Source organism: Nannospalax galili, unplaced genomic scaffold, assembly GCF_000622305.1.
Source record: "Nannospalax galili isolate Female #2095 unplaced genomic scaffold, S.galili_v1.0 scaffold589, whole genome shotgun sequence".
Taxonomy (NCBI): Eukaryota; Metazoa; Chordata; class Mammalia; order Rodentia; family Spalacidae; genus Nannospalax; species Nannospalax galili.
The window spans coordinates 6423287-6445618 of record NW_008360324.1 but is presented as its reverse complement, the minus strand read 5'-3'; the positions used below and the strand labels follow the sequence as shown (position 1 = coordinate 6445618).

The following is a 22332-nucleotide window of genomic DNA, read 5'->3' as shown; positions in this document are numbered from 1 at the left end:
TTCAAACCATCACACAAGCCATAGTGGCATTTTGTTGAGAGCCACCACTGCAGCCATCTTGGTCTTTTAACTACTCTCCCCCATTCAATTGCCAAGTACCTCCTCCACTGCGTCCAGCTTGTCACTTGAGTGTTGCCAATGGCGGATGGTCATGGGTGTGCCACACAGTGGTCATTTGGAGGCCCAGCACCTGGCAAGAGAAGTGGCCAAGAGGGGTGGACTGGGTAGGGTACCAAGGTGGTTTCAACAAGCTGGCTGTGTGTTACAGTCCATGGCTCCACCCACCCTTTTTTTGGTATTTTGTGACAAGGTCTCACTATGTATTCTGGGACTGGCCTGGAACTTGCTATGTAGACTAGGCTGGCCTGGAACTTACAAACAATCCTCCTGCCTCTGTCAATATTAAGGTTACAGATATGCACCAACCACCACAACCTGCCCTGGTCCTCTCTTTACTTTTTATTTTGAGGCAGTATCTACACAAGTTACTCAGACTGGCCTTAAACTCACTCTTTGGCCCAGACAAGCCTCGAAGTTATGATCCTCTGCCCCAGCCTCCTGAATACTGAGGTCACAGACATGCACCATCATACCCAGCAATATACACAAACTTTAATTTTGTAGTAATATTCTTATATAAGTTTGACAGTGGGCTTTTTCTTATTTTCGGTACTCCATAGAAACAGATTCTAAGCTGACCGTGGTGGTGCATGCCTTTAATCCTAGGACCCAGGAGGCAGAGGCAGGATCTCTGTGAGATCAACATCAGCCTGATCTAGTGAGTTCCAGGCCAGCTGGGCTACAGATAGACACTGTCTCAAAAAGACAAAATAAGCTGGGTGTGGTGGCACACACCTTTAATCCCAGCACTCAGGAGGCAGAAGCAGGCGGATTTCTGTGAGTTCAAGGCCAGCCTGGTCTACATAGCGAGTTCCAGGACAGCTGGGGCTACAGGGAGACCCTGTCTCAAAAAGACAAAAAAAAAAAAAAGACAAACAACAACAAAACCCCCAAACCAAACCAAACAACAAAAACCAGATTCTAACATCCATATCTTGAAAAGCAATAAGATAATGAATTGATATTAATAAAAAATATATTTCACTCCAGCAAAATTAAATATGAATGTTCATCAAATAGAAACCATTTCCTTAAAGAATAACTCTACTGCCTTTATTTTCTTACTGTTTAGTTATTTATTAAATATGTATTATATGGGCTGTTATATCCAAATGAACTGCCATTTTCCTTATAATAAAGGTAAGAAGAGTCTTAAAAAATAAAAGTTAAACTTTTTAAAATAGCTTTTTTATTGATTCTTTGAAAATTTCATGCAATGTATTTTGATCCTATTCAGACCCCCTCCCATAGGAACCCTCTCCCGCCTCCTCTCAGACCCACCCCTACTATCCTGTCATGTCCTCTAGTTTTTTGTTGTTTTGTTTTGGTTTGGTTTGGTTTGGTTTTTTTGTTTTTTTTTGTTTAGAGTGATGCTGGCTTCATAGAACCCTGTAGTCCCAGCTGGCCTAGAACTCACTAAGTAAACCAGGCTGGCCTTGAATTTACAGAGATCCACCTGCCTCTGCCTCCCCAGTGCTGGGATTAAAGGTGTGTGCCACTATGCCCAGCTTTTGTTTCTGTTTTTTAAGGTCTATCAACACACAAACACACACACACACACACTGATGTGCCAGGCTTTTGGGGGAGAACTGACACAAATATCTGTTAGCCCCAGATAAAGAACTAAGCAATGATTCTACCAAAGTTCAACTTGGCTCTAATTTTATTTCTTTTATTTTTTTAATATTTTATTTTCTATTTTCATTTTATATGTATGAGTGTATTACTTGCATGTATGTGAGTGCACCTGTGTCATGCAGCACCTCGGAGGTCAGAAGAGAGCTTTGGATTCCCCTAGAACCAGAGTTAATGATGGTTTGTAGCCACCATGTGGGTGCTGGGAATCAACCCCAGGTCCTCTGCAAGAGTAGTCAGTGCTCTTAACCACTGAGCCATCTCTCCAGCCCCTAATTTTATCTCTTTTTTAAAAAGTGTATGAGTGTTTTGCCTGCTTGTGTATAAGTGCACCCGTGTCTTGCAGTGCCTATATTTTATGTGTATGTGTGTGTTGCCTGCATGTAGGTAAGTGCACCCGTGTGGTGCAATCCCCACGGAGGCTGTCGGATCCCCTGGAACTGGAGTTACGGACAGCTGTTAGCTGCCATGTGGGTGCTGGGATTCAAACCTGGGCCTTCTGTAAGAACAGTCAGTGTTCTTAACTGCTAAAAGAAAACAGTGGAGAGCTCCAAACTTATTTTGTCTAAAATTCCATGATACATTTCACTTCCTTATGTCACTGGGCGATTCTGCTGCTGGTGAATCTAGGGATGTAGGGATGTAGGAATGTAGAGGATGTAGATTTGTATTTATTGCTCTTTTTAAAGAAATGGTCAAGAATATTGACTTATTTCATCAAACATGCAACATTTCATTTTTTCCTAAAAGTTCTTAAAGTGTTGCATATTCACCTGAACTCATGGCAGCTTCTGAGAACTACGTTTCAAGAATTTGAACAATTTGAAAAAGTGTACAAAACAATTTAGATGACTCTAGAAATTATCTGGAATTGATTGTTTAATAGTGAAATAGTTAATATGTTACAAAACAAGTGGTTGGCAGTTTACTTTCACTGCCCATTAGATAAAATAAAAACCGGTAGATCTGAAATACGATCAGAGTTCAAGGAGTAGAGGGCTCAGACACACTCTTTTCTGACTCTCTCTCCACCATGAGGGGAAACCAGGTATCCAAGTCTGTATTGCTTCTGTTTCTGTTCCTTCTTGGGGATGCTTCAGCCACTGCAAAACCGTAAGCAATTCTTATTTCCAGAAAATTCTATTGCCTCTCTATTTCCCACAGTGTTATTTTTCTCCTGCTCCTTATTTGTTGGTTTCTTATGCAGTTATCTGTTGTCAAAAAGGACTTGAAAGAACCAGTAAATTGTTATCTGTCACACAGAAGGATGTATACTCAATTCTAGAAAACTTAGCAATATAGGGCTATAATATTGTCAAATATTCACCAAGACAGATGGATGAGATTTGTGACTCTTTTCACTGAGTCTTTCAGAAAACCATCAAGGGCTGATAGCTCAGTACAGAAAAAGAGATAGCTGGTGCACAGACAAAAAAGAAATAATAAGCCCCAAACAAAAGGAGGCATTGCAGGAGTCTGTAAAAAGACTTACCAAAGAAATTTGAGCAATTTGTGGGACCTGATGTAAGGAAGGGGACTTTACCAAGCTCTGTGTAAAGTTCTTTTGAAAGTCATAAGACTTATGAAGAGAGTAACTTTTCCAGATGGACACTCAGAAAGCAAAAGGCATGTGAAAGCATACAGCATAGTAAAGTGCAGTATGTTTGGGTGACTGTAAGTGAAAGACAAACAGTGACGGGAAGGCCGGTTTTCTCTTGGCAGTGTCCGGTGATGAGTCTGCTGATTAACTTAGCTTGGCTTGGCTTACATCACCAAAAGAGGGAAAGAGGGAGCTAAGGTTGCTTCTTAAACAGAAATACAAAGCAATTTAGCTTCTCCCCAGGTGCTACATGTTAGGTTTCTAGTGTTTCCTGGGTAAGAGATTTGTGATATCCTTATGAAACCCAAGACCACATGCAGATGGTTTCTGAATGCTTTCGGTGATGAGCCATTGATTAATTCATGGTTTGTAAATTTGAAATTACTTTAAATTTTCTGATTTTTTAATTTTTATTTTATAATACGTGTTTTGCCCATGTGTATGTAAGGGCACCTGTGTGTGCAATGCCTGTGGAGGCCAGAAGAGGGCATCAGATCCCCTAGAAATGGAGCTACAGATGGTTGTTAGCCACCATGTGGGTGCTGTGAACTGAACCCAAGTCCTCTGCAAGAGCAGTCAGTGCTCTTAACCTCCAGGTCATCTCTCCGGTCCAAAGTTTCTAATCAAAATTTATAACTATTGCTCAGACTTTTCCTGGGTAGACCTGACACAAGAATCTACTCACCCCAGATAGGAAACCAACCACAGACCAAAGTAGTGATTCTACCAAAGTCCAACTTGGTGAACCAATGAGTTTTATTTGATTATTTACAAGAGAATGGGCAAACATTACTTACAGGAGCAGAAATAACTCAAAAACTGTTGCTTCTTCAATAAGCCCACCCCAGCTAGGGTGCTGACTCATGAAGGCTGCAACTCTGGGGCTCTCTGCCTAACATACAGAAAGCTCAGCTGCTGGGAGAAACTCATCCAGGAAGCTTAGCTTCCTGTCTTCTCCTGAGAAACTGTTTATGGCTTCTATAACCCTGGGGAGGTGTTATTTACTTCCTGTGTCTCATGAGTCTCCTTGTTCCCTCCAGAAGGGAATGTTTCAATCATTATACAACAATACACATGTATTGATTACCCACGGTGTCTAATATTCTATGGGTAAACCAGTGCTTAATCTGGAGTTTTTAATAGTAACCTGTGGGGAATGCAATCTTGCTGAAATCATGTTCTGCTCTACTGTTGATGACACTATGAAGGTTTTCTAGAACACAATAATGATGTCTTTTGAGCCCTCCATGGTTTATCCTCTTCGTCACAGACAATACGTGGTCCTGGTCCCATCACAGCTCTATGCTAGAGTTCCTGAAAAGGCCTGTGTCAACCTCCATCACCTGAATGAGACGGTGACGCTCACTGTAACTCTGGAGTATGAAACATATCACATGAAACTTTTCACAGACCTGGCGGTGGAGAAGGATTCCTTCTATTGCAGCCCTTTCATTGTCAGTAATTTCAAATTATATTAAGAATGAAAGTTCTACTGAAAATGCTTATATAACACTAGCAGATTTAATGCAGTATTTGAAAGGTAATCAAAGATACAGGAAAGATTTAATTTGACCTTAAGATGAACATCTGAGGTAAATAATATTCATGCTGTTACAGATATAAATGCTGAGATTCTTTTAAGATTTATTTTTATTTTTAAGTTATGTGTCTGTATGGGTTTGTGCACATGAATGCAGGTACCCACAGAGGCCGGAAGAGGGCATCAGATCCCCTAGAGATGGAGGTATAGTTGTAAGCTGCCTGACCTGGGTGCTGGGAACGAGACACAGATCCTCTGCAACAGCAGTATGTGCTCTTAACTGCTGAGCCATCTCCTCAGCCTCTAAATACTGAAATTCATTTTTTCTTTTATTTAATTATTTTTATTTTATGTGTATGAATGTTTTGCCTAAATGCATGTAAGTGCACCCATGTGTGAAATGTCTATGGAGACTAGAAGATGGCATCAGACCTCTGGAACTGGAGTTACAGATCGTTGTTAGCTGCCTTGTGGGTGCTGGGAACTGAACCCAGATCCTCTGCAAGAGTAGTCAGTGCTCTTAAAGTCAAGTTACTCATGTAAGACTGGAGGTTGGTGTGGGCCTTTGGAAGGTGGAATATAAAAATTATTTTAGTACCATATTTCTGTGAAAATGCAGAGACGCCATTTCACTCACTACAATGACTGTAATAAGGAACTGATTCCGCATCATTTTGCAATGCTTTCCCTTCGATCTAACTAGTGAACTGTTAACATCATGTTATGCAATCATACAAATCTATTGATAAAACAGGAAGCAGAGTCCTTCATGCTCCCTTACTAATTCTCAGGGATTAACAAGATAAACAGACAGTCATAGGAGCTGCTCACTCAGAAGTGGGTCTGGACAGACTCTGCACATTTCTGTCCTGCAGATCCCGGAGTTGTCATCATCTTCAGCTTTCGTTGTTGTGGAGATAAAGGGGCCAACCCAGCACTTCATGAAGAGGAAACTGATGCAGATAATAAAAGCAGAAAATCCAGTCTTTGTTCAGACAGACAAACCCATTTATAAACCAGGACAAACAGGTATAAGGAACCAAATGAGCAAGGGCAGCTCAGGCTTGGAGTGGTGTTCTTTACCACTGCTTGGCAGTCAGGACACATCTAGCTTGTTGTCATTGGCCTGGCTTCCCACTGGGGCACTCATTGAAAAAAATTTCTGTTTCAGTGAAATTCCGTATTGTCTCTGTGGACAACAATTTTCACCCATTGAATGAAACGGTGAGTTTCCTATCAGTGGGTGAGTTCAGTTGAGAAAAGCAAGCAAATACGTAAGGCTGACTCCGGAAAACCTGAAGCCATATAAGAGACGCTCAAATCTACCACAAAAGGTCTCCTAAGAGTATCCATTCCAAAACAATGTGCAGAGTCTGCATCAAGATATTCTTAAAGTAAACAAAGTATTCAAAGTCAAAGCCTGACCTGGTGATGCATGCATGTAATTCCAGAACTTGAGAAGCCGAGGTAGAAGAATCATAAGGCCCCTGGGCTACACCATGATATGTTGCAGAAAAAAAAAAAATAGTATTCAATTGAAACTGTCCTCTTAAAGATTCTAGTCATTTCCACTGAACAAAGAAGTATATGTGATATCTCCTTCCTATCCAAGTACTAACAAGTCCTGACCCTGCCTAGCTTCCAAGATCAGGGTGGTATGGCCATAGACACGTGATTTCTCTTAAACAAATATCTTTTACAAAATAATAATACACTTATTAGTTAAATCTACTTTCCAAATAGATTTCCTCAACTCTATGCTATTTATAATAAGAAAGCCATGTATGTTCCAAACTAAATATGCTAAAGGCTATGACTCAAACAAGGGCCATTTCCTAGTTTGGACAAGAAAATTCAGAGACTTGGCCCCTCTGGTCCATAAGTTTTATGAACATCGACATGATACTTTTCTCTTTCTAAATTCTATCTCTCTCATACTGTTTCTTTTTCTTTTCAGTTCCCAGTCATTTTCATTGAGGTAGGTAATAAATGGAATACCTCATCTGGAATGAGGAGCCCTACAAGTTACAATAGATTTGCTTTCTCCCTGTCCCCATGTTACCAACACTAAACAAATTCTATTTCCTTTCTTACCCCAGTCTCAGAAAAAAATGGGTAAGATGTAAACAAAGGAACTCAACTCCTTAAGATGGTATGATTCAGGGCCTCTTCAATTTCTGGCCAAAAGAGACATGCCTATCTAAAAAGGTCCAGCATGAAGTGCGGTTTGAGCTGTCTCATAGCTGGTAACTTTGTTGCCCTTTATTTAGTCTAGAATTTTTCTTTAAACGTTTGGTTACTACCTTTAGCACCAATTTACCAACCATTTATTAAATTCCCCATGCCATTTTTACATGAAAAGCTGCATCTAATCAAACTACATATTTCAGTTGTTTGCATCAGTTCATAATATCTTTCTATAGAATCCCAAGAAAAACCGAATTTTTCAGTGGCAAAGTCATAGTCTACAAGGAGGACTCAGCCAACTCTCTTTCCCACTGTCGGTGGAGCCAGTTCTGGGTACCTACAAGATCATAGTACAAAAGGAGTCGGAGAAAAAAGTAAAGCACTTCTTTGAGGTGAAAGAATATGGTAAGAATCCTACAAGTTTAAGACATTTATGACAGAGAGAGAGAGAGAGAGAGAGAGAGAGAGAGAGAGAGAGAATATGAGAATAAAGTCACAGTGGAACCTTTTCGTCCTTCTGTTTCTATATCTAATCATGATGGTCTTCAGGCTTACTGGTGTTTCATCCATCTATGAAATCTTGCACTAAGTCAGAGAAGAGGAGTCTAGGAAATGTAATCATAGCTTCACCCAGCTAGCATGGTACAAACTGCCCATGGTCATGTGTGACACCTCTTTCCCAGTATTGTCCCTGGTGCTCCTTACTGTAGTCAAGAGTCCTTTCATGTGATCCTATGTCATAAACTCCTCTTCTGAAAGTCATTAGTAATATTTACAAGTCTTGCTGACTCTTACCTCTGTTTTTATTTCTGTTCAAAACAGTTCTGCCCAAATTTGAAGTGCAAGTAAAAGCGCCCAAGACTATCTCTTTTCTAGAGGAAGAATTTAAGGTGTCTGCCTGTGCCTCGTAAGTTGCATTTCTATCTCACTTTGATCTCCGTAGTCTATTTGAGGGGATGTATTTAAATAATATTTCCTGGATTTTAAAATATTTTAACTAGGGGAAAGATAACTCTCTCCAGCTTTCTAAGCCTTCCCCAAAGAAGCAGGAACAACAGCATGTGTCACTTGGGCCACTTCTGAAATCATTCACTGGCATTTAAAACATGCCAGATAGTATTTAAGTGCCTTGGGCTGGACAGATGGCTCAGTAGTTAAGAGCACTAGCTGCTCTTGCAGACGACCGGAATTCAGTTCTCAGCACCCACATGGCAGCTAACAACTGTCCATAGCCCCAGTTCCAGGTGATCAGACGCTCTCTTCTGACCTCCTCAGGCATTGCATGACATGGGTACACTTACATACTTGCAGACAATAAGCTCATACACATAAAATACTAATAGTAAATAGCTTGTTTTAAAATATATGTAATCATTAATATAATAAAAATAACATCACTAATCCTGTGATATAAGGACAACTGTTATCCTCAATTTACAATGAGGAAAAATATATGGAGGATTAAAGGCAAAAAACTTTTTCAACTCAATGTGAATAGCAACTGGAGGCCAGAATTCAAACCCAGCAGCCCGGGTGCAAACACTGAACTCTTCACCACCACTCTACACTGCTCCTGAAACTTGAAAGAAAAAATTTGGCTTCACAGCACATTTATTATTCCTGGATCCAGTGTTCAGCTGGACCTGACCATCCAACTAAAGAGTTCAAGTTCAAATCTTGTGTTAGTCTGTGTCCTGTTCCTCCATTTTGTTTATTGCTCTGAATCTCCTAAACATGGAGAACAGCTAGGAAGAATCTAGGCATGCGTTTAATCTCTTTTAAGGCACTAGAGCATCCTCCACCACTCACAGAAAAGATGAATTTTCCCTCTTGCTTTTTAAAACAGCACAAGAAAGCTCCATCCTTCTCATGAGCCTTAATGCTTCAGATTCTGTATCAAAGGGAAAGCTTTTTGATCTAGGTTGAAAATAAGATTCATGTGGTAATTGAAATGCAGTAAATTACTGTTTGATCAGCACTTACAGGAACTGAGGTTGGTATGTAAGAACACAGTGGGTTGAGGCTAATCTTTGCCTTCCTCACAACTGAGATAAGGAGGTATTTTCAGACTTGAATCTACATCAGATCTGTGGGAGATACTTAACCAAAATTAGATTCTCTGACCCAACTTATATAAATTCTAATTACAAATCTAAGGCAAGAGTCAAGAATCTGGTATCTCAGCATGTGCCATGGGTAGTTTTGATGGAGGTGATTTACAAAGCATACCTTAAGAAACAGCAAACTAGGCTGGGCGTGGTGGTACATACCTTTAATCCTAGAACTTGGGAGGCAGAGGCAGGCGGCTCTCTGTGAGTTCCAGGACAGCCTGGTCTACCTAGTGAGTTCCAGGACAGTTGGAGCTACAGGGAGACCATGTCCAAAAAAAGACAAAAAAAAAAAGAAGAAGAAGAAACAGCAAACTAACTTCAGCTTTGCATGGTCCCTTCCCATCCCTCATAGGTGATCCCTCCCATCATGTGGCAGAATCAAATCAACTTATTATGATGCTATTTTTAAGTTATGTTTTTATTGGTAGCCACTGCTTTCCCATAAATGTTTCACTTATTTTAAAATACAGATAAGACTTAGAAATAGTTTTTATACATCTTTCCCTTTTAAAAAATATTTTATTTATTATTTTCTGTGTGTGAGTGTATTGCCTGCATGTATATAAGTGCACCCATGTCCTGGAGGTCAGAAGAGGGTATTGGATCCCCTGGAACTGGAGTTATCCACAGTTGTTAGCTGCCATGTGGGTGCTAGGATGTGAACCCAGATCCTCTGCCAGAGCAGTCAGTGCTCTTAATTGCTGAGCCATCTCTCCAGGCCTATCTTTCCCTTTTCTAAATCTTAAACAACATAGGTACTCTAACACAGATAAAGGAGATAGGACAGTCTCTTAGTAAAACCTCAACCAAAAGAGAAGATCTGAGAAAAACTAAATCAGTAACTTTCTATTTGGAGCTGATTCCAAAGGGTTCATTAGGTACTTTGTCTTAGACATGTTCCCACTTAGACAATTAAGATGCAGTCCCCCATAACAAGCTTTTCTAGAGTGCTAATGCTATGGAAGATAAAGCAGATGCTTTAAGGCAATAAGGTGGAAGTGTGAATGGGTCCAGTCAGGTGAAGAAACACCTATGTCATTCGTATTAAATATCTTTTTGCATGACCACTTTATTGTTATAGATACACATATGGAAAGCCTGTTCCTGGTCTGGTGACAATTAATGTGTGCAGAAACTATTTGCAATACCCTTTCACCTGCCATAGCCAATATTTACAAAAGATCTGTGAAGAATTCAGTCAACAGGTACACGGAAACCACCCCCCAGTTCCTTCTTGTGGGCTACAATGCTAAATGCAACACAATAAGCAATATATTTAAAATGTCATCAAACAAAATTTTGAAGCAAGGAAAAAATTATAAGATCGGCTGGCAGTGCTAAGAGCCCAGATGAAGGCTAGACTTATGAGGCTATAGTTGCATTCATTTGACCATTTTTGTAGTTTTCTTGCCAACAGCAACCAACATGCCAAGATAAATTCTAAAAGAATAAAGAGGTATTTAAAGTTGGCTTTTGTCCAACAGATCACAGAAGAATGGGACAGGTTGTTAAGAGCTAGGCTATTGGGAGGATCCAATGGCATGTCATTTCTAAGTCACAAAGGGGAGAATATTGAGTATTATATGAGTATCAGATCCAGAAGAGATAAGTATAGAAAGGATAAGGATATCTTACCCTTCTTACCTAGAAGGCTAAGAAATTGGAGGCCCCAGTGATATCACAGAAGAGGTTTAGTAAGAATAAGGAAAACAACTAGGAGTAGAATATGTTGTTTTTTGTTGTTTTTTTTTTTTAATGGCAGGGCTGGAGTGATGGTTCAGCAGTTAAGAGTGCTGGTTGCTCTTGCAGAGAACCTAGGTTCGATTCCCAGCACCCACATAGTGGCTAACAACTGTCCATAGCTCCAGTTCCAGGGAATCATATGCCCTCTTCTGATCTCTGTGGGCATTACACAACATGGGTGTACTTACACACATGCAGGCAATATACTCATACACAAAAAAAATAATAATAAAATATTTTTTAAAAATTGGATGTAGCTAGGTACAGTGGCCCACACCTGTAATCCCAGCACTTGGGTGATGACAGTGCATGAGAATGTCTCAAAAAAAATTGGATACATAGTCAAGCATGGTGGACACACCTTTAATCCCACACCCAGGAGGCAGAGGCAAGTGGATCTCTGTGAGATCAAGGCCAGCCTGGTTTACATTGCAAGTTCCAGGTCAGCTGGGGCTACAGGGAAACTTTGTCTCAAAAAAAAAAATGTACACATAAATATGGCACCCATGGAACTGCTAGGAGATTTAACATGGTAGCAATGGGATCCATTTTTAGAAGATGGGAGAAGGTGATGGCCAGCAGTGAATAAGACAGTAATTAATAAAGAAATCTTGTCATTCTCGGGGTTGGGAAGAATAAACACCAAAAATTCATTTGAACACTTTCAGATTTTCCACAGACTGATAAGCAACATTTTGGAAGTAAATCAGTGGACTTCTCTCCCCTTCTCTTCAGGCAGATAATAAAGGATGTTTCACACAAGTCATAAAAACCAAAGTATTTCAGCTAAGACAAAGAGGATTTGACATGAAGATACAGGTGGAAGCCAGCATCAAAGAGGAGGGAACAGGTGTGTGTGACTTTAGATATATGTAAACTAAGTGGGTATTTATCAAATTTTTATTCCATTTTAAATATTTTATGGTTTCTGCATATTATGAAAATGACGTCTCTGCTCTCTAGAAATTAAATGTTTAAAAACAGAAGGTGTGTGTGTTTGTGTGTATGTGTATAAATAGCAAATTGCTTGTTAAACAGCTTCTATAGTGTAAGTGTGAGAAATTCTGGAAAGAACAAGAAAATACCAGTGATGTATTGTGAAAATGGAGTAAAACTTTGGGGGGGTATGGCAGAAGGTAAGTTTGGGATACACAGAACTGACTTCATTTTGTTCTTTTTCAGGGTTGGAGTTAACTGGTTATGGATCATGTGACATCACAAATACCTTAAGCAAACTGACATTTACCAAAGTAGATGCACATTACAGACGTGGACTACCTTTCTTTGGGCAGGTAAAATATCTTTTCACCACAATCCTATTTGCGGACATGATTTTTTTGTGTGTATGTGTGTGGTACACATATATGTATATATGTATGTCCCCATGTGCAGGAGTGCACTTGTGTCCAAGTACATGTGCACCTGTGTAAGCATGTGTGTGGAGACCCAAGGTTAACATCTTCTTCAGTCTTTCTTGAGCTTATTCATTGAGGCAAAGTCTCTCAACTGACACAGAGCTTGCCAATTCCTCTAGTCTAACTAGCCGACTTGTTCCAGGGATCCCGTCTTGACCTTTCGAGCAGTGGAATTTCAGACAAGCTGTCACACCCACCCAGCATTTATGTGTGTACTGGGGATCCAAACTCCAGTCCTCAGGCTTGTGCAACAAGCACTCTACCCATTGAGCAATCTCCCTAGCCCCAGGCATGAAATTATTAAGAAAAACTTTTTACTTGTAAAATTAAAATAAATTATAAAGAGAACACTTGCATTTTAGTTTGCCTCTCTATTGCTGTGATAAAATACCGACTAAAACCAACTTGGGGAGGAAAGAGTTTATTTCCTCTTATACTTCAAAGGCATAGTCCATCTTTGAGGGAAATTAGGCAGGAGCTCAGGCCAGGAACTCAAAGTAGGAACCTGGAGGCAGGAGCCGAAATACAGACCACGGAGGACTGCTGCTTACTGGCTTTGTCCTCTGGCCTGTGCCCAGCCTGTTTTCTTATACAACCCAGGACCACCTGGCCAGGGATGGCAGCATCCACAGCAGGCTAGACCCTCCCACATCACTCAACAATCAAGAAAATACCCCACTGTCAAGCCCACAGGCCAATCCACTAGAAGAAATTCCCCAGTTGAGGTTCCCTCTTCCCTAGTGTGTCAAGTTGACAGCTGAAGCTATCCAACACAATTTAGATTAAGAAATCATAGCAAATTTCAAATTTAACAAGAATTTTTATTTTTTAATATTTTATTTATTATTTTTATTTTATTTATTATTTTTATTTTATTTATTATTTTTATTTTATATGTATGGGGCATTGCCTACATGGATGTAAATGCACTCGTGTCATGCAGTGCCCTCAAAAATCAGAGGGTGTCAGATTCCCCTGGAACTGGAGCTAAAGATGGTTGTTAGCTGCCATGTGAGTGCAGCCAGTGTTCCTAACCTCGGAGCCATCTCTCCAGCCCCTTGACAAGGATTTTTTAAATGTTAGAACATAAAGTGTATTTTAAATTATAACTTCCTCACAAGCCTCTATATTACATTTTTTTTCTGTATAGTTTGGCTATATTGACTTTGAGTGCCTCTTTATAAAGAATGTTTTCTAATGCAATTTTTCTTAGAAATAAAAAGGTAATTGTGTTAGTAAACTTTTCATCATTATAGCAAGATACCTGAGGTTTTATTGTGGCCCAGAGTCTGGGAAGTTCCTATCTATAATCAGTTGGGTCAGGAAGAGCAGGACAAATTCCTCCTCTTATGACAAAAAGAAAAAGAGAAAGAGGCAGCGCCAAGATTCCAGTCTTCTTTGGCCTAAGGAACTTCAACTCAACCCCCCTCTGCCCCACCCCACTCCACCCCTGCCAGCAGCAACACACTGGGACCCAAGTCCTGGCCAACATTTAACATCTGAGCCATAGAAATTGTCTTAAATCTAGATGAAAATAATTTTATTACTGAAATTTTTAGAGTTCTTTTCAGCTTCAAATCTCAGTAACAGGAGCTGGAGAGATGGCTCAGGCATTAAGAGCACTGGCTACTCTTGCAAAAGACCTGAGCTTGGTTCCCAGTACCCACATGGTGGCTAACAAGCAGTTTAAGAGGATCCAGTGCCCTCTTCTGGCCTCTATGGGCATTGAACACACAGGTGCACTTCGATCTATGGAGGCCAAATACTCATATACATAATTTTTTAAAATTTAAACATGTTTTTTAAAAAGCTCAAAGACAATAATAGCAATGTTGATAAATTTTAAGACTGATAATGCAATTTAGTAAACTGCTAATTTCCTTTTATACTAGATATCTAAGACTTCCAAGCAATTTTTAACTTGCTTTCATTGCAAATATTCTTTGAACTGAGTTTATGGGCAATTTCCTCATTTATATTTTGAAGTTTTTATCTGAATTTCAAATTTTGCATTTTCTTCATGCATTCTAGTATTTCATATCACATTAGAAAGAAATTTATAAGTATGTTGATACCATTTGGCTAGGCCATTGCAAATACAGAGAAAAAAATCATAAGAAAACTAAAAGGGTGTCTATGACTTGGCTAGAAATTGAAGAGAAAAGGAAAAATGGCCAATATCCTAGGTGAAAACTAAAAGGTAGCCAGTGTGGCTGCAGCTAAGGTGAAAGAGATAGCCGAGTTTACTGACTCAGTGTAGGTAAGCTGCATTGATCCTGAGGACTTTTCAGAATATGAAAAGAATCTTGGATTGAGAAATTATTGATGGTTTTAAGAAGAATGATATGATCAGATCAGAGAGTTGGGGGAATGGCCCATTCAGTAAAATACTTGCTGTGCTGAATTCAGATCCCCAAGAACCCTTGTAAAAAGGCAGACACAGCAATGGATACCTGTGATCCCAGCCCTGGCATAAGAGGATCCTTGGGGTTTGCTGGCTAGTCAGTGAGTTCCAGGTTCAATGAGAGACCACAACTCGAACAAAGTGGAAGGCAATGGAGAAAGACACCTGATGTCAACCTCTGACCTCCACATGCATATGCATGTATGATGTGCACCTGTATGCACACATGTGCACACAAATACATATATGCACACACATACACACACAAACTATGGCCAGATCAACTCAGATTATATAGAGAACATTTTACAGCAGTGCCGAAGTAGCAAAAAGGCAAATTTCACAAGATTAATTAGAAATCTGTTGGCAATTCATTGGGGGAAATATTGTAGTTTTAGCTAGTATGTTAACACCAGATTTGGGGGTAAGTAGGATAAAACATTTGACATAAAGGGAGACAATACTTAGCGATGAGTTAAGAGACCTTCAGTATTATTTCATAAACTTCTTTCATTCCATTTCCAAAATCATCAAAAGAAATGTTTTAAAGAAATACAGTTTCAAGCTTAGAAAACAAGCTGAGCTCTTCAGTCAAGGACAGGGCGTGAGCAAGCGTTGTAAAGACGGGAACAGTACAGACTGGAAACAGCGTGGCTACCTCACATTTGTGACCAGCTTTCACTTTCTTATTTCTAGGTTCTTCTTGTTGATGAGAAGGATCATCCAATCCCCAATAAAAATGTAACTGTCCATGTAGACCTGGCTAGGTACCAGTCCACTTATACTACGGATGAGCATGGCTTGGCCAGCATTTCCATTGACACCTCCAACTTTACATTTTCGCTCATGGGAGTCACAGTAAGTGGAAATGGGCATCTGGGACAGAAAAGGCTTAGGTCATTGGGATACACAATTTAAGGTTGTATGAGGAGCATGACCTCTAGAGACAAAGGAAAAGATGATAACTAATAACATAAATTAAGCAACTGAGACCTAAATCATAAAAGAAAATTCTGTTAGAAAACTTTTGCCTTAAGACACACTGTTTATAGTCTGGTCTGGTGTCAGGAAATGTTGGATAATCTTGGTATTTCCTTGAAACTTTTAATATAGTCAGAGTTCTACCACCAGTTACATGATGTCTGGCTTCTTTGGCATAATATAGTTTTTGACTTGTGCTGAGCACTCGAATGGTTTTACTAATTTAAAGCCATGAGAATATGCAGCAGTGGACACCTGCACAAGACTCATACAAGACTAGACCCTCAATATTCCCTCATGGCTCATTAGGCCAGCTATAGATAAATGTTGAGAAGGAGAGGAGTCACATTCCTCAGTGGTGTAGTTATCGGTACAGTGCCCCCACTCAAGTAAAAAGAACACCCAGAGGTGCTCAGGCAGGCAACCCTAATTAAACGCAGTGGGTCCCACACATGTACAAAAAAGATATGAGAGTAGGAAGGGACTTGGGAAGAAGAGATTTGGTGGGATGAGTGATAAGAGAGAATAGTGAGGGGACTTTGGTCAAAGAATATTATATACGTGCCTGTGAAGTTGTAAAAGAATAAACAAGCTGGGTGTGGTGGCACACGCCTTTAGTCCTAGCACTCAGGAAGCAGAGGCAGGCAGATCTCTGTAAGTTCAAGGCCAGCCTGGTCTACATAGTGAATTCCAGGTTAGCTGGGGCTACAGGGAGACTGTCTCAAAAAGACTAAAAAAATAAATAAATAAAGCAATGAAATAATTGTTCTTGCTTACAAATCAATAGCTGAACCATGTAAAAGCTTGCATGATAGGGCACACCTGTAATTCCAGCACTCAGGAGGCTGAGGCAAGAAGACTGAATTTCAAAGCTGGCCTGAGATACAAAAGCTTAAATGATCTTAAGGGGACAGTGAGAAGATGGTTATAGATGTAAGAAAACAGCCTCTTTATGTGAAAAATAGATGTTATAGATGACAGATGAAGATAGATAGATGTATGATTGATAAATGATTGACAGAAAGATGACAGATACAGATATAGTTGATCAACAGATTAAAAGTAGATGAAAGATATCAGATATAGACAGTTATAGATAAAGATGTTTGACAGACAGATAGATATCAGGTAGATAGATAGTTAATAGGTAATAGGTAGACAGATAGGTAGATATTAAATAAAAATATACTATTTATTTTTCCATTAGGTTGTTTATAAGTACACCGATACGTGCTTTGACAACCGGTGGCTTCCTGAGCAGCATATTCAAACACATCACTCTGCAAGTCATATTTTTTCCCCAAGCTTGAGTTACGTTCATCTTGAACTTGTTCTTGGTACTTTGACCTGTGGGCAAACTCAGGAGATTCGGGCATACTACATGTTGAATGGAGAGATCTTGGGGGATGAAAAAGAGTTAACCTTCTATTATCTGGTAAGAATAAGTCACTGCAACTCTTTCTAATTCTGCTGGGTTCATCTCAGAATAATAAGTTTTATAGTATATCAATGTTAATATAGGAGTTTTGTTTTTCTTACTGGAAGATAAATTGCTTCCTATGAAATAGTTGCGGCTTTAAGTCATCATTTGTCCTGGTCACCACTGAAACACTAACTATAAATAACATTTCTTTAATTCTATGGGAAAAAAAGCAAAAACAATAGTTAAAATTTCAGTTTTACTTCTTCATAGTCATGTGACCTTGGATAATTTACTAGGCCTCATCTGCAAAAAGGAGTATCAATCAGCTCACCATAAATACTACAAATAATAGTCCATGGGATTTTACAAATTAAATAGCTAAAATTAAATTAGTTCAGAGTCAGGTACATAGAAAAGGAGCAATGCATTTTATTTAAAAATAAAAGCAATAGGGGCTAGAGAGATGGCTCAGCAGTTAAGAGCACTGACAGCTCTTGCAGAGGACCTGAGTTCAATTCCCAGCACCCATATGGCAACTAACAACTATCTGTAACTCCAGTTCCAGGGGATCTGACACCCTCTTCTGATCTCCGTGGGCACTGCATGATACAGATGCACTTATATGCAGACAATACACTCATATACATCAAATAAAAAAATAATAAATAAAACGTTTAAAAATAAGAGCAATAGTAAAGAACACATATTTAAATTTTCATTTATTTTTATTTTATGTGTATGAGTGTTTTGCATGCATGAACATATGCACACTATATACATGGAGTGCCCACAAAGGCCCTAAGAAGACATAGGATCTCCTGGAAATGGAGTTACAGGAGGTTGTGAGCTGCCATGTGGGTGCTGGGAACTGAACCTGGGTCTTCTGCAAGAGCAATATGCGCTCTTAACCACTGAGCAATTGCTCCAGCTCTCATAGAATACTTATATTTTATACCTGCCTTCACTATATATTGCTTTGCATATAGTTGGCACTTAAAATGTGTATAGAACATATAAATTTCATATATTGCTATTTACTAGAAAGAGTGAATACTAAGCAAAATAAAATGTAAAATTATTCATTTGTTATTTTAAGATATATAAGCACATATAGGAAAGTGTTGGAAGGGAAATTTAGCAAACAAAAATAGCCTCTAAGTTGTTTTAACTATTGAAATTGTAATAACTGAAATTGTAACTGTTACTTTTTCATAGAATTAAACAAATGTTAGTGTTTCAGTGGTGATGATTGTTTCAGTGTTTCAGTGGTAATATGATTGTTATTATATATCGTGAATATATTGAAGTAAAATAGACTGACCTTAAAACATTAATGAATGTATTTTCTTCTATCTTCAGCTCAAAGCAAGAGGAAGCATCTTCAAATCAGGAATCCATGTGCTGTCCATTGAACAAGGAAACTGTAAGCATTTTCCCTGTCTTTCTGTCTTCTCATCTTGCCAAACCCTGAACAGCTGGGCCAGTTGGAGTCCTTTTCACATTACAGGGCATGTTTGGCAGCCTGCCATCCAGTGGGTAAGGCTGTGGGATAAGGTGGTGCACTGGGCTCATTTTAGCTCATAGAGTACTTTCACTTCTTTTCACAACATTTCTGTGGTTTCACCTTTATTCCTGAAGTACAATATATTAATTTTATCATCGCCTTTTTGTTTTGTTTTTGTTTTTGTTTTTGAGACAGAGTCTCCCTGTAGCCCCAGTTGGCCTGGAACTCTCTATGTGGAGCAGGCTGGCCTCAAACTCATAGAGATCTGCCTGTTTCTGCCTTCCTACTGCTGGGACTAAAGGCCTGCACCACCACACCTGGCCTATATCACTACTTTTAAAAAGCAAAAAATAATTGAAAAGTGTAGAAAATAACCAAAGAAAATTTTTTCTTCATGTATTTGTGTGTCTGTTTCCTATTGCTGCTGTGATAGATTACCACAAATTAATTGGCATAAACAACACAAATGTATTATCTTGTATCTCTGTTCAGAAGTCTCACTGGGCTAAAAATCAAGGTGTAGACAGGATTGCCTTGCTTCCAGACCTCTAGTGAAAACCCAGTGTTCTTACCGCTAAGTGCCTCAGGCAAGCCTTGCTTTGTGGTCAAGCCAGCAGCATGCCATCTTCAATCTCACCTGCCTGTCTCCCTCCTATAATGATCCTTGTAATGACATTGACTCCACCTGGATGACTAAGACCAATCTTCATATATATAATTTTTTAATAAATCATGTGTCCAGGGATTTGTCCATTTCTTCTAGATTTTCAAAATATATTGGTGTATAGTTTTTCAAAAAATTATTATTCATCTGAATTTCTGTGGAACATGTAATTTTTTTTTAATCGGTCTTTTTGAGACAGGGTCTCCCTGTAGCCCTAGCTGGCCTGGATTCACTATGGAGACCAGGCTGGCCTTGAACTCACAGAGATCCACCTGCCTCTGCCTCCTGAGCACTGAAATTAAAGGCATGAGCCACCACTCCCAGCGGAACATGTAACTCTTTTAATCTGTATTTTTATCTAGTTGGGTCATCTTTCTGGGTTTTTTGGGGGGGGGGAGTTAGTGCTAAATGTTTATCAATTTTGTTTATTGTTTACATGTTTTAGTCTATATTTCTGCTCTGATCTTGTTTCTTTTCTTCTATTAATTTGGAATAAGGTCTTCATTAGGTTATTTACTTAATACCTTTTTAAAATTTTTTATTATTTTTATGTGTATGAATGTATTGCCTGCATGTATGTAAGTGCACCTGTGTCATGCAATGCCAAGGAAATCAGAAGAGGGCTTCAGATTCCCCTGGAACTGTAGTTAAGGACAGTTTGTAGCCGCCATGTGGGTGCTGGGAATCGAACCCGGGTCCTCTGCAAGAACAGTCAGTGCGCTTAACCGCTGAACCATTTCTCTAGCCCCTACTTAATACCTTTTTAATGAAAGCTCTATATTGAACAACATAATTCATTCCCAGGACTGCTCTTGCTACATCCCACAGTCTGTGTGCTGTGATTCCTATTCTCATTTGGTTCTAGGAAGTTTTTAATTCACCTTTCCAATTTATTCAACAATGCACTGTTGCTTCAAAAGCACATTGTTCAATGTCTATGAGTTTGTAAATTTTCTGTAGTTAATCCCACTGCTGACTTCTAGCTTCATTCCATTATGATCTGATATAATTATTTCAAAATCTTATATTTGTGAGGACTTGCTTTATTGTCTAAAATTTTATCATTTTGGAAAAAAGTTCTATGTGCTAATGGAAAAAAGTATACTATAGCTGGGTATGGTGGTGCACGCCTTTAATCCCAGCACCTGGGAGGCAGAGGCAGGTGGATCTCTGTGAGTTTGAGGCCAGCCTGGTCTCCATAGCGAATCCAGGCCAGCTGGGACTACAGGGAGACCCTGTCTCAAAAAGACCAAAAAAAAAAAAGTATATTATACAGCTGTTGGATGGAATATCCTGTCAATGTTTATTAATTCCAATTGATCTATAGAATAACTTAACTCTGATGTTTCCTTGTTAATTTTTTTCTCATTTATTGCTGAGAGTGGGGTATTTAAGTGACCCATTAATATTGCATTGGGGCCTGTTGAGCTCCTGATCCTGATCCTCCAGCCTCCAACTATGAGGTGCTGAATTTACAGGTGTGTGCCACCACACACACCCTGTTTACAGGGATTTGAACACTGGGCTTTGAGCATTTTAGGCAGGCATTCTGACAACTGAGCCATATCTCTAATCCCTGTTGTCATCGACCTGCTAGAAAGGTCTCTACATATCTTCCTAAAGTGGGCTTCTAGTAGCTCAGGCAGGTGAAATAAAAATGGCAGAATATATAGGGTGTGCTCTCTCTGCTTCTTCTTCCAGACTTGTTAGCAGTGGGAAGTCTGATTAGTCTGATGAAGGAGCAATGTATGCATTGGTCCTTCTAGATATGATTTCCACACTTGTGTTATTTCTCTCTGCTGTTATTACAGTGGTGAATGTCCAGGAGTGAGTCTTCAGCCCTTGTGCCCAGCCATGCCTTCTTAGAACTGGGTCATCAGCTGGGAACCTTTACTTCCTCCATTATTTAAATTGAAGTGTATCTGTCATGGCTTGAATGGATTGTGTTGTGCAGTAAAATTAAGTCTTCCTCAGCAAGCTTGGGAGTGTATCTCAATATCAGACCTCTGAGACTCAGCATGCTCTGTCAGGCTTGGTCCCAGCATTGAACAGAAAGAAGCAGGCAGACAACAATAACTAGGTGAAAGAAACCAACAAAAAGTAAAGTAAAACCTAGATTTTAAAAAACCATAGCAACCATTTAGTAGTACTGCTGCAGGCTCTCAGAGACAAAAAAGCAGGACTTCTAAGAGCTGAGAACACCAATGAAACCTTCCTAAGGTGGTCCCTTACTAGATGGTACATAGCTTGCTTGCACTAGGAACTACGGATCCCCCCCTCCCCTCAGGAAGTATATAACTTTGAGTCCATTTAGTGTTGCTCATATGTACATATCTTTGGGACTGACCACCTGGGATCAGATAACCTGTCAGGGGACTCGCTCCTGATTCTCCCTCCCTCAGGATCCACTGCCTGCCTGTGGTTCTTCAACTATGGATGGGCCCTTATGGGCTTTCCTCTATCCCGGTTGGCATGTTGACTGGTATTGTCATTATGCTGCTATTATGCATGTGCTGGATAGCTTTAGTGTCAACTTGACACACCTGGGTTGAGGGAGCCTCAATTGGGGAATTGCCTCCTGTGGCCATGTCTGTGAGGCGTCTTCTTGAATTTCGTGTGATATGGGAGGGTCCAGCTCATTGTGGGTGGTGCCACCCCTGGGCAGATGGGCCTGTGTTGAATAAGAAAGCAGGCCAAGTGGGGGCCAGGAGAGCAAGCCAGTAAGCAGAGTTCCTCCATGGCCTGTGTTCCAGCTCCTGCCTTCAGGCTCCTGCCCTGAGTTCCTACCTTGGGCTCCCTGATGAACTGCGACCTGGGAGATGTAAGCTGAATAAACCCTTTCCTCCCCAAGTTGGTATTGGTCAGAGTATTTTGTCACAGAAATGAAGAAACAAACTAAGACAGAAATTGGTACCAGAGAATGGGATATTGCTGTGACAGACCTGACCTTGGTGTTTTGGGGAGGACTGTGGAAGTGTTTGGAACTTTGGGCTGGAAAAGCCATT

At 39.8% G+C, this 22332-nt stretch overlaps 1 protein-coding gene across 2 annotated transcripts in view; it reads left to right on the top strand.

Annotated features, from left to right (window-relative positions):
- The first annotated feature begins 2737 nt into the window (after positions 1-2737).
- LOC103727596 (pregnancy zone protein-like) overlaps positions 2738-22332 on the top strand; it is a 51661-nt gene continuing 32066 nt past the window's right edge. For both annotated transcript variants that reach the window (XM_029559800.1, XM_029559799.1), the window contains exons 1-13: positions 2738-2868; positions 4626-4809; positions 5771-5924; positions 6067-6119; positions 6853-6873; positions 7319-7487; positions 7905-7989; positions 10275-10398; positions 11672-11786; positions 12119-12228; positions 15452-15613; positions 16944-17171; positions 18519-18582. In XM_029559800.1, the coding sequence (XP_029415660.1) occupies positions 2789-2868; positions 4626-4809; positions 5771-5924; positions 6067-6119; positions 6853-6873; positions 7319-7487; positions 7905-7989; positions 10275-10398; positions 11672-11786; positions 12119-12228; positions 15452-15613; positions 16944-17171; positions 18519-18582 (1549 nt within the window). In that variant the 5' untranslated portion in view covers positions 2738-2788. The remainder of the gene's footprint in view (positions 2869-4625; positions 4810-5770; positions 5925-6066; positions 6120-6852; positions 6874-7318; positions 7488-7904; positions 7990-10274; positions 10399-11671; positions 11787-12118; positions 12229-15451; positions 15614-16943; positions 17172-18518; positions 18583-22332) is intronic.